Source organism: Rhopalosiphum maidis, chromosome 2, assembly GCF_003676215.2.
Source record: "Rhopalosiphum maidis isolate BTI-1 chromosome 2, ASM367621v3, whole genome shotgun sequence".
Taxonomy (NCBI): domain Eukaryota; kingdom Metazoa; phylum Arthropoda; class Insecta; order Hemiptera; family Aphididae; genus Rhopalosiphum; species Rhopalosiphum maidis.
Window position 1 is genome coordinate 53,265,905 of NC_040878.1, and position 19,070 is coordinate 53,284,974.

General features: G+C 32.9%; 1 protein-coding gene across 1 annotated transcript; it reads right to left on the reverse strand.

The window, feature by feature from the left end:
* Positions 1–8,382: 8,382 nt before the first annotated feature.
* LOC113553425 (neurogenin-2) lies at positions 8,383–11,241 on the reverse strand. The gene is made up of 3 exons (XM_026956752.1): positions 10,705–11,241; positions 10,326–10,616; positions 8,383–9,103 (listed from the first exon to the last, which is right to left on the reverse strand). Exons 1-3 carry the CDS (start codon positions 10,909–10,911, stop codon positions 8,675–8,677), a joined length of 927 nt encoding a protein of 308 aa, XP_026812553.1. The 5' UTR covers positions 10,912–11,241; the 3' UTR covers positions 8,383–8,674.
* Positions 11,242–19,070: the final 7,829 nt, after the last annotated feature.

A 19,070-nucleotide genomic window follows, 5' to 3' on the forward strand; every position in this document is an offset into this window, starting at 1 on the left:
CACCTAAACCACCTAACATACACGACATACAAACACACACACACACACACACTCACACATACACAATGAAGTTATAATTACCGCGCGTTGTGTCCTGCGGGTTGTCGCAGGAATCGAGGGGAAGGCGTTGGGGGGCAGGACACCTGCTGTTTAACGTTTCGCGGGGATTGGATTTTTCATTCTTTCAACCCACACACATGATTCATGTGTCGTGTCCATCATCGTCGTTTCTATACTACATGCGCGCGCGCGTGTGTGTGTGTGTGTGTGTGTGTATACACGCACTCTTGTATATAATATTATTCCGTTCGTTTCAGAAAAACCGATTTTCGCCCTCGGGCCAAAACATTGGACGAGCTACCGCGCGATTATTATTCAAACCCAGCGCCCCGGAACGGTTTCGTTTCAAGTGGCGTGTTAGTGTATATGCGAACGAGTGTGCGTGTGTGTATGTGTGTGCCCCTAGACTGCACTCTTTCTCTTCTCCGCACCGGCAAAAACACACAACGAATATATATCCATGTGGGGAAGACCACCCATTGTTAGCGTAGGAGTCCCCCAAGGCCCTCTCCATCACCAACTGTTGGCTAAAAGCCGATAGCTAACGGCAATTAACAATTTCCACCCCTAGCCGGCTTGTATTGACCGAGCGATGGATACAAAAATGAAAAGAGAATAATATCGTCTAAAAAATAAAGGATATACATTATTGTGAAGTATATAATGAAATATGCGCTCTAGTCTGGCAGGACGATTTAAAAAGCTTCCGTAGTCAGAAGAACTATATAATACTGTGTGTATAATATTATAACACAAATAGGTGCTCTTGAATATGCGCGCGGTCTCTTCACTGCGTTTTTCACGGGTGATGTGCGATAAAAATTACAATTCCGCTGTGCGGCAATACAGTAAAAATATACAAGTAGGATACATACTAAATAGCCAAATCTATCTCGTTTTCGGGGGGAACTGTGCTGTAGGTACATATACGAGGACAGATGTTCTCGTCATCGATTCCGTGCGTATTATTTAAAAACTGGCTCTTGACTGTGGCTTGCGGTTGTCCCCCCCGAATAATGATAAATGGAAATAGAGCAAAAACAAACGCAACTGTGCATCACTCTACATTTGCACCCCAAGCACAGCGAAAAAAATAATATTAAATAAATTACATAAGTGTTTTGATTTCGATTCGTATACTCTCGCCGACATGGCAAATCAAATATTTATCTATTCTTACGGATTTCCGATTATTTGTATTTTGTTTATTACTCAGTCATATTCAATATCAATTGTTGATTCTAACACTATACTTATTTTACAATCGATTCGATCGAGTTCGAAATTAAATAATTAAATATTTATTACGTATCGGTGGGTATTCGTCGAAACTCGAAATTATACAGCGTGCAATGCGTGTATATTGATCTCGAAACTCTTTCACTTAGGTGAAATATTACACGAAAGCATAGAATTTACGGAAACGTGCATCTTACATCTGTAACGTGACCTATCGTACAGCATATCGACGCGTACGGCCAATAAAACGTCTGCGGATAATTTGCTGATGTGTTTATAATCTATTAAATTCCCAAACTCGAAATCATCAACACAATATAGTAAATGAACCATGCCCCGCACCGCCAGACCGTGAACGCGAATCTCAACCTGTTCAAAGGATAGGTATACAATATAAATTATAATTACTATATACCCTTCGCGAGAACTTTGTGTTTTTCACAAGAGGAAACGCGATGTAATATATAATGCTACACACACACACACACACACACACACACATATATATATATATCATATTATTATGTATTATATGGCGCTGATCCGCGGTCGGATGCGCGTATCAGACGTTCTGACGGTCGTCGAGAGATTGCCGAGCGAAAGACCGCAAAAACGCGCAACAATGATGGACCGGCAGACCGAAGAGTTGGCAGCCGTTCGAGTGGATCCGCCGGATCCAGGTATATAGAACGCACACATACTGATATCTACACAAACACACACTTAATGCGCGTTATACAATGCGTGCGCGTCTAGTTATCCGAAAATCAAACACAATGTGTCTATAACATTATATATATTATATATAGCGCATTATGGTTATTAAACCTATCTACCTGTAACATTGTTGCGGTGTGTGTATAATACATCACTACATCTGGTCTGAAAAATAAAAACGGAACCGAAACACACGAAAACACTTTAAATAATAATATATCGTATTATTTATTATAATATTATATATGCGCATCGAAGCAGCTCTTCATCCTTCCTCGTCAGATGGATCGCGTCGTTATTATTATACATATTATATATATACACACACACGATATTATTGTAAGTGCGCCGTGTCAAATGGACCGTGACGACGATCGAGACCGCGATTTTAGCCGTGCGCACAATACTATTTTACGTATAACTCGCGGATAGTAATAATAATAATATTGTATATACAATTTAATATCATGTGTATATTATATAGTCGAGTTAACGTCGACGAATCCCGACGGCGTATGTATATATATATATATATATGTATAATATAAACGGTTAAACTGACAGTCCGTCTCCCCGCACAATGTAATGTAATGCATATATTACACGCGGGAGATGGGTATTACAATGATGAGTAGACACGGGTAGACGTGGGTATAGGTACGTAATATAATAATAATCTTATACTACAATACCCGCGGATAGCGTGTGGTACGTGTCGTACGTCGGCGGCGGAGACTTGAATGCCGGGCAATGATATGTTTGTACAAACACACTCGACTCCGGCGACAATGGACAACGACAATAATACGTGTATCACAATAACGTTAAGCGCGATGCTTTTCCTTCTCGGTTTCCGATTTCGCATCGATCTCCGCGCCGCGGCTGTGCCGCCGTCGTCGTTGCCGTCGACAAAAGAAGCGTCGCGGATCAACGGCATCCCATCGCGAGATTATTTTAACGACGATCACATGTTTGCCCGGCAGATCACGTCGGAGATAAACGCGATACCGTGAACAACAATAACAATGCTGCCGTGTCCTGTACGCGGTTTCCGTGTACGTTTCCTTGCGCGCTCGTATTATGTCGTACTTATATATATATATATACAATACCATTTCACATAATATCGTCGTGTCTCACATCGCATATCATACCTGCGATGGAACCCTATATACATATATATACATGGCCATATACGCATCTAATATCCACGACGACACGGCGCGCGAGTGATGGAGTGAAGAGCAGCTTGCACATTGTCGACGCAGCGAACGTTCCGATCTATACAATACGCGCACATGCACACACTTACATCGCGTAATAATAGGTGATAATATAATGTCCGTGTCGTACAAATAGGAGTGTGCTAAATAAATAAATAAATGCGCGCCAAGCACGTGTCTTGGGTTAATCGGGTAGGAAAAATCCAAAAAATAAACATCCGGACAAAAAATATCCAAAACCAAATGGTAACCAATACTTGATACAATAGGTATGAGAATATTGAAAAAAAAAAAGTTTACCGGCTCGAAAGGCCAAAAGTCAAAGCCACAAGAAAATGTTTCGAACTGTTTAATTTCTTAATTTTTCCAGTTACATTTTTAAAAAAAAATATTTTAACACAGATTCGTAGTTTATAAACTATAAAAGGCTATTAAATAAAATTTTAGTTTTCGGTAGACACATGCTCACCATCGACAACTGTAATTGAGACCAACATTATTTGTACTTTGTTTGTTTTTTGCGTTTTACGAGGTACATAACTACTTAATACTATTATTATTTTAATATTGTATAATATACCTACTCTGTGTATTAACCTAACGATTATGTTTTTTTCTCTTTCTCTTTATTTTTAATAAAAATCATAAATATATATGTCAGTCAATTATCTTCAAACATCGGACAACTGTATCGAGTTGAATATTCGATGATCGAATGTGTCGAACCTGGAAAGTCTGTTATTCTAATAATGCAGTAACGGTTATTTATAAGGTTATAAGTAGTTAACATAATCTACTCGATGGGAAGTAGATTTTTACATCAAACACGTTGTAATCGCGTTAAAAAAAAGAAAAGTAGAGACGAATGGGTACGATAACGGTCATCATCTATTATTATTATTATTATTATTATTATTATTATTGCGTGCATTCAACCCCAGTCGTTTACGTAAAGCATTTGAAATTTAGCAGAAAATAGGATACGGGATTGTTTATTTAAAAAATAATTACATATTTAACACTAAACGACCTTAATACCTTCCGCCGGTTTGTTATGTATTGCAGACATAAAATCCTATGGAATATAGCACAATAAAATGTTTACTATCAATAAACGTATTATTGTCAAGGATAATCATCATTATGTCTAATCAGACATAGTTTATATATTTAAGTAGGTGATGAATAAAGGCAAAATTAGAAGAAACTTTTAAACTCGCCGAGTTACTTGCGTTTATATATTATAATTTAATTTATTAACTGAATTAATGCGATATTCTGAGTGGAATGCATTGATTTAACAATGATGAGTGTGTTTTTTTGTGTATCTGACGTCAACTGTGCAGGTACTTGACATTTTTACCAATTATTTATAACAGCAATTTATAGATATAATACATTGTTTCAGCTCTACCGAGCTGTAAGATATAATATGAACATTATAAAATATAAATCAACAACTCTTTTTCGACTTATCTTGATTACATTTTTTTTCAAATTTAAAAAAACTTGAAAACTTAATACAAGGATCCTATTTTAAAGTAATTGTTGTACACCTACATAGGTATATATTTTTTCATTTAATACGAACGTTTAATGTTTACGATATTAATTGTAATGGATATTTAATAATATAAACGTATTCAACGCTAATAAGGTAAGAATTAAAAATAAAATGACATTTCGCTTAATCTGTAAGTAATAATTTTGTAAAATTGCAATAATGTGTTAACTATACATACCATTGAAACAAAAAGTAAATCTGAAAATAAAACGGCGATTCACGATTCCGCATATACCTTTTCGTTAACACGATTCTGCACAAAACTAATTTGCCACGTTGCCGATTGTATTATAAAAATTATTTTGAACATATAAATTGTTGATATTAAATATATGCCTTTGCAAGTTAGTTCTCGATATCAAGGAAAACAATTGTAATTACTTGTTTTAATTATTTATTTTAACTAATTTGACTATTTTTGTATTATTTTATTGTTACTTCAACAATAGAGTATGTATATGCATAAAAACCAAACTACAATATTATTAACGACAGAATCGAAATACGTATTTCTATAAAGTTTATTTTTATTTAATATTATTACTATAATTATTTTTCCTCGTGACTGGCAACGACGCAACAATTTTTATGCGGAATCGTGTTAAATTCGGTTAAGTAAAAACAATATTTTGTATCATGAAAATATGCGGAATCGTGTGCCGTCCAAATAAAATATGTGACCTATATTTGATTTTGATTTATTAATCTTCTATAGAATACAGTGATTAAACAATTAAGTGACTATTATTTATTTTTATAAATGACGAATTGAATTTCTATTTTCTTAACACGGTTAATTAAAAATAATGTACCTAAATTAAGGCTATGGATAATATTTGTTTGTATTTTGTTCGGTGAAGTTTTTTTTTTTTTTTACAAATTATGATCACCGTAAAATTAAGTATATTTTTACTAAATGTTTTTCTTTTTGCGATATTATTTATTGCAAATCGTAATTACCACATCAACGAGATAAATCAACACGGTTTAATTTTACCAACACAGGTAACTGATATGACTGTAGATACATTTTAAAAGTAATCTTTTTCATACAAATATACTCAAATAAATTATTTTGTCATCTGTTTTGTCCTACATACCCATATTGATAAGGTTACTAAGCGTGAAAACAAATTTATTATGCTACTGTTATATTTTTCAAGATTAGCTTCACCAAAGTCTTCTAAAAATATATAATTAACTATTTGCTTCGACTTCGTTTATTTTATTTTAATTTTAAACTTGCTATAGCCCTATAGGCACTTAAATCAGTAACTTATCAGTAGCTCTTAATGTTTATTTTACTTACATTATTACATTTTGCTAATTTTTAGCGATAAACAGCGTTGCACGTTTACGATTTAATATACATCAGTAGATACTCTGCAAAACATTATTTCCGTCAAATGTGAATCTCAAATATTATGCTATTTTAAATATAGTCGAATTGTATTATTGTTACATTATTCTGATTAATATTGCGAAGTATAAGTTTGAATATCTATAATTACAGGTAGCTGTTAGAATTTTTGTAGATTATGAAGATAATTTAAAAAAAAAAAAATAGGTGCTATTACACCTCACGCCTAATTTATTGTTCTGTTTGTAACAATGATAATAGTATGGCTGGAAAAGAAAGACACTAAGTGATATAAATCCTCTTAAATTGAAAAAAATAACCATCCATACACGAGACATGGATTTATTTAAATCGTAAAAAAACATTCAAATTACGTATAAAAAATAATAGATAAGTAAATCCCGTTTACAACATCACACTATATATGGTATATATTATTATACATAGCATTTCAGGTGGGCAGTTTAATTTGAAATCCAATTTTGTTGGTGTTACATTCTCATACAAATATAAGTTAATAATAACATACATAACACGACGTGTAATATACGAGTATAATAGCTATTATGTACAAGGACGATACCGCGTTTGTGTGGACGTTTCGAGTGCCGAAGACGATAACATTGTATTTGCACGCTGTTATTAGCGTAGTATGAACAACAAATTAAGTGTTTACTACCTTAACTCCACAATCCTGAAATATTACACATTATTTGATAGCACTTCTCGTCCAACATGCGTACCATACGTAGCAGCGTAGTTACGCATGTAATAGCAGTTATAGAGTGGTTTACGTTGTCGTCGTGCGGCTTGACATCGTCTGTTGTGGGCAACCGGCCCACGTGTATAATACGCACAGGTAGTACGTTATATTGTGTGTGTCGACGCGCATTAGCTCACCCGACTCGCGACGACGGTTTACGGCTTCCGAAGACGGTGACCGGCGACGACAAGAGCGACGACACTGCACATTGGTTATTACCACGTGGTGAAGGTCCGAACCTAACTCAATGATCTGCGAACCGACACTTTTGAGAACTTTTTCAGTGATTTTTTTTTCTTTAAAGTATTAGTTAGAAAATTGTACTCGTATTGTACAGTAGACGCCGCTTATAACACTCGCGGACATAAGGTTCAGTCGCTTATTATTAGACTCATAGTCGTCTGGAACGGTCCGGACGTATCAAAATACATTAAAAAAAAAAATCGGTTATAAGACTCAAATTTCGTAAAATAAATAGTAGAAGATGAACTATATTGGTTATAATTTAGAAATAAATTGGTATTGAAAAATTAAATAATATTCGTGTTGATTATTTCTAGTAGCTGTTGGTACCTTATATCGTATAATAATTTTCATCGCAGATAAAATTTCACATTTATCGCAACGATTATCGTTATTATGGTGAGGTATCTGATTATCTGGCGGCTGCGCAGTTATCGTAATTACGGGTACATAAATACACATACGTACACAAATAATTTTTCAAAATAAATAATAAATACATTATACATATATCCTTTATAATTTTTTATTAATGTATAATTTTTGTAATATTTGCCTATTATAATTTTAGTTTTTTTTTTATCGGGATCATTAAATTTGTTCAATAATAAGTACCTGTGTAATATGTAATATGACGTGTTAAAGTATTAAGATTAAAGCAAAATATGTAGTAAAATAAAATTTATAAATACGCAATTAATTTTTTTTTCCACTTCGCCTATAAGATTCATTCGGTTATAAGACACACTTTGTGCTGGTCCCAAAGTCTACTGTGTTTTGAATTTGCAGGTCGCACGGAAAACTGCTATTTCCTTGTCGGTGCTTTAAAAATGTTTATGAGACTGCAGGAACCCACTAGTCGGTGGGGGGTGCACCGAGCACGGTGTTGTGTCGTGTTGTGCCGGATAATCGGCTTATGATGGCGGATTACAAGTTCTCGTGGAGGTGTTACACCAGAACGAAACGGGCACCTCTAACCACTAATACTGTGCTCACCCTCGCGAAGATACTAGATCCGAGGGTCGGCGGGGATGTACTCTGCGGGGCGGTTTCACATAATTATTTCGTAACATTGAACTAGTCATGGACATGGCATGTCGGAAGACAAATTATGTATTCATATATAACTGCTATAATATTACACAATGCGTATATTTATTTTTAATCATTAAATAATAATATATAGTTACAAAAATATAATATTGTTTATCGTTCGCCGCGACGACGAGTGCGCGCAAACAAAAATAAATAATAACATATTATAATATTTATTTATATATATATGTATATAAAAATTTCAGACTTCAGTTAAGATTCGACAATTAATATTACAATCATATATAGATAGAACGCGTTTTCGTATCACCTAGGCAGACAAACGATAAGAGCACCGGATAATAGTAGGATATAGGTGGGCGATGGTGACCGACAAAAACCAATAGCCGGGTGCCGTTAAATTCTTCCGGTATTAGTGCGGAAGTGCTTTGTTTTATTTCTCACCGATCTCAAGAGTAGAACATCATCGGTTCGTGGCACCTTTGGTCTATGGTCGATGATGGATACGTCAATGGTCCGTGATTATGCCACGATGTCTGCAGCGGCCAAGTTGGTTGGTAATCATTGCAGTACGCCGTTTCCGGCCACGTCTTATCGATAGGCTGTGGCTGCTGGTGCTGAATGTTACTCGGTTTCTGAAGCCATCTGTCCGGCTGGTAACTGTGGTCATGTTCGGTATGCTCGGCGGTTGTACCAAAGAGGTGGTCGAGACGCTGTGGCTCGAAGAAGCCAGAATCATTGAGACAGTGGCTTGTCGACGGATGTTGGTGGTGCTTGGACGAATCCTTTATGGGCGTCGAAGTCGCCAATGGCTCGGAAATTGGTGAGCACGGTTTCTTCTGCTGTGCCAAAGCACATGTTCCCGTTGAAGAAGTGATCTGAAAATGTTAACACATTTCCATTTATAATAATGCTCAATAAACGACGATAACAGTAAATACAGGCGTGAAATGTAAATCGCATCATTTTTTTTTTTAACATGTAGAAATAAGAAAAGTATTATATTGTATAATGTTGTATATTTACGTCCTCCATTCAAAATCAACAAATTTCGGAAATTTATTTTTTATTCTAAAATTTTGTAATTTTCGATATTTATAGTATTTAATATTTAAGTAATAATTTTTATTGTATAGCGGCCATTTTCACTAAACTAAAGAAAATATGAAAATTTTCGTACATTTTTAAAAAATGTAAAAATCATAAGACATATTAAAATAACTACATTCATTATTGGCAGTAATCTTAAAACACACATTGAAAGTATTTACAGTTAAAATAAACAATATTTTTTATTTTTTTAACATAAACTTCTGTCTAAAATAGAATATCAGAGACTAAATATTTTTCTTTCATAATTTCTAGTTGAATAAAAAATTGAAAACAAAATATGTTATATATTATTATTTAACACATTTAAAAGAAAAAAAATCATATTTTTTTATCGTAATAATTTTTAAGTATCACTTTTTTGAATGACAACATACATATTGAATTTTATATTGATTTTGATATTATAAAGCAGAATATTTTTCAGAGTATTTCGAAACATAAAAATAAAAAATCGGACTAGTTGTATTATATTACACATAAGTTAAAAATATTTCAACTTAAGAGGATCGGAGTAGTGACCAGAATTTGGCGGGATATCCCCGTAACACTCCACTCCGTTAAACACAACTTTAAATACTTATATCTCATAAATTATTCGTTCGAATTTTGATTTATGTGTATCAGATTACTTAAAAAAATATTCTGCTTCAGTATATATATTTCAAAAAAGTAAACACTTGAAAAATTATTACGATAAGACATATTAAAACAAAATATAAATATACTTTGAAAATATTTTATTTCCATTGAAGTTTTAACTATTTTTTTTTAACTATTTTTAAAATTTTAATACATTTTGAAATTATGTGTGTTGTTCGATAAAAAAAAAAATCACCCTAAATAAAAATGTTTCGTATAATACTCGAAATTTCACTTGATAAAAAATTGATGAAAATATCTATTGCATTTAATTAAAAATAATTACAATTTTTGAATTTTATTTTTTCGCCGCCTGTAAAAATTTAAAAGTAAATATATTTGACTCACTTTGTTGCCTTGTTGGCTTATGCTGACCGTTACGTCACCCATGGTAAGCATTAGTGGTTGGTCTTGGTCTATTGGTGATTGTTCGGTAGTCTCGACGACTTGTAGTGTATGAGATAGTGCCCAAATGTAGTTGTGTGCAAACCTGAGAGTTTCGATTTTTGTTAATTTTGCATCATCTGGGTATGTTGGTAAAACACATCGAAGTCTGTCCAAAGCTTCATTTAACATGTGCATACGATTTCGTTCTCTATCATTGGCCTTCATGCGACGGTGTTTTTTTATTTTAATAAGCTAAAACGAAAAACAAAATTTAATCACGTTAATATCTTACGATTTTTTTAAAATTATTAATTAATACTATTCTGTTACACTATCTTACCTGCATTGGACTTCGTTCTCTCGTTCTTCTTTGACGGCGTTTTTTCGGTTTCACTTGTAGATCATCGTCAGCTAAACTTACGGATGAAGCGAAACCTTCCGAGCCCATAGTGTCGTCCAATGAAAACGTAGCTTCATTTTCCGAGTCAAAGCTCATTTCAAAACCTGAATCAGAACCATCAAGACCGTACAAACACTTCGGATCCATGGTCGTCAAGAGACTGGTTATACACAAACACTGAGCGTTAGATCATCGCAACCCTCGCAGGCACCCGGTCGGGGGTGGGCGGATCAGCCGTTTTACTATTGGACAAGTGCAACACCCTCATGATTATCGTCGAGTTTAGGGTGGGGGTATATTTTGCAGTGGCCGTTTTCAGGTTCGTGATCGTTTTTTTGTAAATCGTAAATTTTATACTGACTTTTTCATCGAGAATTCGTTTCGATACATAAACCACTTTTTAGCAGATGTATACGTGGCGCTGACATTTTCCAAAGAAAATCGGAAAGGGTTAACAAATGTTTTTTAAAAGGTACTTTTTTTTTTTATGTGGAAGCGTAAACGATAAATCAAATAATAGTCATTTAGCCTGTAACGAATTGTAAACTATTATTATTGGCACTCTGTGTATATAAAATAAATAGCAATAAGTGGAGTAGAGCGTTATTGTGAACTGGAGGCAAGGCGTCCGAAATCGAAAACGCCCGTAAATCAAATTATAGCATAATATTATGTAACGGGGTAAAGAGTAGATTATATTATTTTCGTTGCGAATATTTCCAAACAGCTGGCCATCTCCACATATTATTTTATATGTACCGACAATAATACACGGAGATACACCAACCGTAGTGGGTGTGCACAAACAGTTTAACCTGTTTAATTTTGAACATTGGCACATAGAAGCCACTGTGGCGCTGATAAACGCATTCAATTGTGTAGCTCAGGAAGCCATGACGATGTCCATTAGGGCATAAATTGAAATGAGAACGGGCACACGCTGCAAAAGATAATGATAATTATTATTATTATCATACAATTAATGTACGTACTGTTTTTAAGCTCCACGGCCCGTGTTATATGATGCCCGTTATTAAAATGTTCCGGATGACGTTATTTTTCTTTTTTTTTAACCAAAAACTATATTAGCGACGTGAATCCTAGCGGCGTCGGTGATCCAGAAAATAATCCTGTGTCATACGAGACGTGACCCGTGGAACATGTTTGCGGAATACGATGATTTTCAATCGCGTATTCGTTGGGTAGCTTTAACCACATCACACTTGAATAGCGCCGTATTTATGCATAAATGATTATAAGTCATATGCCAGACATACTCTTGACAAGTGAGCTCAGGTCTTACAATTTAATATTCATACCTACACGTCAAAGTCAACTGTTATGATCGAATGATTAAATCTATCAAGCTAGCGCACAGACAATCGCACTAGGCAAAACACTATTTGTAGAATAAGTAGGTACTTAATAAATGTAATGTTATACATACTCGTAGCTCCATATCCGACAAGTTAATGCTCAATGCAATACATAACATAATATTTTATTCGCCCGCGATGATAAACGAGTAAACGACGCACATTACAATTTACAATACGCCGCTTATATGATACTTTCAATGAAATATGTTATTCGTACCATGTGAACATATTTTTACTTCGGATGGCATTGTTACGATGTGAAAATAAAACACTCTTCCGTCTAAAATTACCGTTATATGAACATAATATACCTTCTTTCCGGGATGTGGTCATGTAAAGAAACTGTTTCAATGGAGTGTTTGTTCAGGTAACAAAAGTAAATAATTACCAATGGCAAATGAGTATGATATTGCTAAACTGCTTTCGTTGTTTTTGTGATCACTTCCCTGGCGGCTTCTGTTTTGCTAAGAAATTGTTATACTTATGAAGTGAATTAACAGAAAAATAAATACAAAAACAAAAGACGTAGGTATTTAATCATGATATTTCAACAGTATATATTCTATTGAATCGGTTATTTATACTCTGAAAAACAAATGTTTCAAACGTATACTATACTATACTATACTATACTATACTATACGGCGAAAATTTAATTAATTATTTATTATTAGCTTTTGTTTGTACACAAAATAACAGGCGTGTTTTGTTATTATACTTCAATAATTAATAACTATAAAATAAAAACTATATTCTTTGCTTCAACTATTATTGTTTTTAGTCTAAACAGGTAGGTTTACTCAATAGTCAATACTCACGTTATACACATTCGACGTGCTACTATAATGTGAGTGCTTATAGGTTATTTAACATTTTTATATTTTTACAGTTTTATACAATAAACGATGAACGATTTTTGATTCGACAGACGTACATCACACCATCATCACAATCTAACGGACGTCACGCATTTTACCGTAGAAACTGTTAAGCTGCTTAAATGTATATTATACATATTATATTTATCTATTTAGACTCGTGCGTTACACTCTGTAGTACAGTGATCATATTTGCGGTAATACAGTACCAAAGGTTTCGGCCGAATTACCGATTTGCACCACCGCGGTGTCTGGTACCGAACGGGTGCGAGTAAAAAAATAATAATAATAATAAAACAAAATAAAAACTTTTTGCATTCGTATTGTGTATTATACGTGTATAGGTTTTGGGGCTCCACAAACAACCGGAACAAAACGGGTTTCATTGAAAAGAAAAGGGTTGGTAAATTATTAACTGGACCCTTTAGGGGTTTTTCATTTCAAAGATCACTCTCCCTCTTTTGATGTATATACTTTATACACTTTTTTTTTTTTTTTTTTTTTGTTCATTTTAAAACGTGTATTCCGCGACAATGTATTCAAATGCGTTATACGTACACGTAAAATACACCCGGCCATCTATTAGTGCGTCAACAAGGCATTACAAGTCGGATTATCGTTTATTTACTTATCGGTCGAATCAAAAATGTATGTATGACTTGGCCGTAAAGGCTCTATTTTTTTTTTTCACTGCAAGTCGTATTATATACATATTAGTATTTAATTGTCAGCGGATTGTTCATTACTTTATCGTTTAAAAAGTACTCGATAAAAAAATGAAAAGTACTCTCGTGATTATTTTAATACGTATATCATTCCTAAACGTTACCTATTGCTTCTCAAAAATATAAACGAATGTTCTTTTATTTTTTATAAAAAGTTTTTGTACACACGCTCTTCATGCGAACAAAACATTTGTACATAAATAATATTATACTGTAATATACATATATATATAGTATTGCAGTGCCACAGCAGAATTTTTTTTTTCATTTTAAAATTATACATAGATAAGTTTATACCATACAATTATTCCAACTTAAAATACTCACTTCACCCGCATTGTTATTTTTTTGCAATAATTATTTATAGTTGGCTACCATACATTAATTATCAATATATTAGAACATCTCGAATTTCGTGGTGACGAAAGCAATTCATTTATTTTCTTAATTTATTCATGCATATAATACATTATTAATGAGTTTATCTTATTTTAATTGGTATTCGCGTATAATTTTCTAGTCGTTCACACTCATAAGTGATGAATTATGGTAATTGGTAATAAGTTATAGGCTGTAGTAAATAATAAATGACTTATAATTTTGAATAAAAAAACCAACAAACAAACGTCAAACACACAAGATATTTAATTTGAAGCTATTTAATGCAACGGTAGCTTGAGGAATCGCAGAGCTCAGATATTTTAACATAATTTTATATGTTAACTAATACAATATTATTGTTCTGTGAAAATAAGCTAAGTAAGTCGCACATTCTTTTAATCAATAAATGTAAATAACTATAGTTAATTTGTCTGCTATTTGGTAATATATTCCTAAATTAGCAAGTTTATTTGTTAAACATTAATTTTATTTCCATTAAATGAAATAACATTTTTCATCTTGTGTAGAACCAGTAATTACAAAAGGATTTTTTAATATGAAAACACATAATTTCCTTAAATAGGATAAGTTTAAAAGTACAACAAACAACCAACTAGCTCAACGTTTGTTATTTATATTATTTTGTAAACAGAGCAAACTATGGAATGTATTTTAATTTTTTTTCTTATTTAATCTGAAAAATAATTTAAAAAGACCCAAGTACTGTACATTAACCATAATGAATAGCTTAATTGTTTTTATGTTATTGGGAGTTGTATTTATTTTGTAATTTAATTAAACCGTTGTAATTTATAGATAAGTACTATTATACAGTTATTACCGTTATTAGTGTGACAAATAAATTTAAATTTCTGAGAAAAAAAAAATTGAAAAATTGAAAGCTTTAAATCAGATTATTGATTTTTGATAAAAGGGTAATAACCAACAATATTTCTTTACGGGTTTTCAAGATACAAACAAACTCAGAAAATTACTTAGAACTGCAACAAGTTAATAATTACCTATATGCATATGAGTCGCCCTGTCGCCCACGCATGCATTGATTTCTACGTACCTACTGTGTGTTATAGTCAAAATCATCTCCTGATTGTTTGTTTTAATATTATCCTGAGAAACAGTCGATCGAATTTTCCATAACTTAACTACACCGCATTACATTGTGTACATAATATTACGTATATATAATTAACGGTGGTGCGCAATCATACCCACGAAGAGAAGTAATAGTTAAATTTTGATATTTAATAACCGTGACGAGTGTGCATTGTGTAATATAAATAATATAATATTGTGTTGTTTACAGTTGATGTAAGAGATATTCGTTTGTTCTAGAAAGACTTCGATCACGTGTTTTTAGTAAAAAAATTCAATAAAACGTCATAGGCTTCGAGTATTGAATGACTAATGGATATCTATTTATGAATACCTATTTAAATATTTTTAAATAAATAAACATTGTTACGTTGGACCCCATCCAAACGTTTATTATCAACAAACCTCGATACGCGTTCCATTTAATATTATTTCGATATAATTTATGTGTACACCGCCGGTAACACGCATTAGAGTATATATTGATATTACCTATGTACTGCTAATGGGCCGGTTGTCGTTTAAAGTTTTAAATCGAATAAATAACTTTCCAGTTATATTTTGGTAACTGTGCATTTTAAAAATCCTAAATTACAAATGTTATTAACGAATTAATGTGTAATATTAAACTAAATTTCTGATTTTTTTTTCTGGTCGTCACGATTTGTACACATTTTAAATTGTAATTTGTTCTTAATTCCATTTAAAAACGTAAGTTTTATGCTTTAAATAATGCTATAAATAAACGTCTTTGCAACTATAGGTACCTATCGTACACAACTTTACAAAACCGTATCGAGTAAACGGCACGTTCTTAAATATTAATTGTGTTAATTCATTAATATTTTCACAAACGTGAATAACGTTTGTGAAAAACGTTGGTAGGCAACGTTATTCAGTTACCAGTTATTACTTATTTGTTTTTGTCGAAGTAATATTATTGTTATTTATTTGTTTTCGTTTAAGTCCACAGTACACATAAAGAACAGCGCTTTTTTCCGCCGATTTTATTATCGTATATAAGAACAGTTGTTGTTTCCCGACGCGATATTATGCGGGTCGTTTGCGGAATGATGGATTCGGAAGTGAACAAAAGCCGCGCTTGAAATTGCCGTCCTAAGCTTTTATCGCATATTCGAGTCGACTGTATATTATATTATACGTGCGTTACACGTGTGTTCTGAACACATACGAATAATAATAATAGTAATAATAATAATAATAATAAAAAGTTGAAAAAAGGGCGTTCCAGACCGTTGAACCTAACAGCACCTGTCAAATCCTACCCCGCGACACAACTCTGATTTCTAGTCCGAACAATAATATACGGTAATAGCTCCGACACTGACGCCCTCGAAAAGCCATTCGGCTGTGACTTTGAAACCCATTGCACCGGATATGAATTATATACTGATTTCGGCTATTATTATTATTATTATTATTAATAATTTCTTGTATTATATCGTGTATGTAGTTTCTTCGAAAAGCAAAAAAAAAAACCAATCATTTATCTTTGAGTCCTTTGTTGTAAGTAATGAGTTTGCACTCGAGTTCAACAATCGACCAGTAAATACTATAATAAATTGTATTTTATTAAAATCTTAAATACACAAGACGCCAAATCTCTTCAACAATTCCCTAATCGAGATATACTAGGAATACAAATACCCAAAACGTAAAGTAAATATACACAGTAAAGATTAGGGCAATCATACTAATTGAACATCTTTAACTCATAATTAGCTTTTTATAGCTTATTCGCCTAAGGTTCTAATTATTTAAATAAAAATATTTCTCTTTTTATATTGTAAAAAAGTTATCTTTATAAATACTGATCCATATTGAAGTTATGTCTGCTATATAAAAGTGTTAGATGTCGTCACTTATATAAAATATGTTGAAATAAATATTTTGAGACAGCTCTAAAAAAGTTTTATGACATTATTTTCACATCACTTTGTATATAATACTCATCGAAAATTATTTTAGAAGTTAGTATTTTAGTCAAAAACTGCTTTACTAAAGTGTAAAAGCGAATTCTGTACGTACCTGTTAATACTGTAAACATTATTATTCGGAACAAGTCGTTCGTACGTCAACATTCTGACAAAGTACATTTCGAAACACGAAAACATTTTGTATGGACGAACTTTTATAAATACTATAAGTGAATGGTTCGGAATTGTTCGAATGTCAATGGTTTTATGGATAGCAGTCGCTACGTGGTTCGACTAGAACGGTTTTTATCATAGCCTAGAGATTGACAGATGAGATTGATAACTTTGTGAACAATGAAATATCGCAGGTGGCAAAATGGTCCTAAATATTATTCACAAAATCATTTTACACAAAAGAGTTGAAAGTCTATATTCAGACAGATGCGTATTACGCCAGTTTTCATGATATTGTATTATAAATTATTATTGTAATGCTAGCTGAAAATAATATTTAAACAACTCTGTGAAACGCACACAGTGCCAATGCGAACGATCAATGTTCCTGAATAAAAAAACGCAGTATTTTAGGCATACACTCGCATAAGGATTAATAAGGCCTTTATAAATCTCGATATAATCAATAAATAGTGTCTGTATAACAACTAAAAACCTAATGACTGTTTTTGTGTTTTGTTATTTTCATCATTATGTACGTATGCACTATCGGGCAAAATAATTATGCACGTTACAAACGCAAAGACGAGTGTATATAACCACACAATACAGTGTTTATCAAAGAGCGGATTATGCATAATGAAATCGCGATCATCCTCCTTTGTTATACGATTATTCTGACCTCATGACACCGCAACGACGACGGCTACCACGTCGCGGCCGGGTCCGTAATACAGGCGACTGTTTGTTTTCGTTGCTAATGGATAAAACATTAGGTGAACAAAACAGAAAAATATTAAACAAAAATAAAAACCCTATTTTGACGTCACACTTTGCTTTTGTGGAGAGCCCACACACACAAACACACGCTTACAGATACACGCATGCGCGGGGCAAATGTGCCAATAATGCGATTTAAAAACCAAAAATCGGAGCAGCTGCCACGAGCCGCGGCCACCCCGACGCTAATCAGAACTGGCAGCCGTGACTCACCGTGTTTCACGACACTGTCGAGACACAATGTAGTATAATTTAATATTATTATGGGCGATATCTATGTTTATCATGTATATATGATATTAATATGATGCACGCGCGCGTTTTTTTCAATCTCAACTATCGTAAAATAATATATAGGAATTCAATTGGGTTATGGTGTTGTTTTATTAGTTTTGGTTGGTTTTTTTTTTTTTATGTATGTCAAATACGCCGTGAATGTTTTACTCGCACGATAACAATTCGACATAATGCCCACGGACTTACGGTATACCTGTACTTACAACTGTACTCAAATAACAGCAGTGGATACTGGTTCGTGTGTTCGTAATAAACGAAATATTTTGCTGATGATAATGAGAATAATTTATCGCGTGGTTTGTGAAAAGAGGACGGAATCAAAAAGGAAACAGTAATTATACCGCATTTCGAGCACGAAAAATAATAGCGTTGCTGCACCAATGGTCGTTTAACGTTGAACATGTTATCTGTAATTGTACAGTTTAGATGTAAACAAGACATCGAATTTAATGATAATTCTTAGCTCTTAAAATATTATATTACCTATATATTATTGTTATTTATTGTTTTGTTGTAAATACAAATTAATTACTGCTATTGAACAAATAGTGAATACAATATATATATAGGTAACATTATTATAAAATGTGTATTAAATAATATTGTAACATTTTTTGAAATATTCACTCAAGATATGGTAAC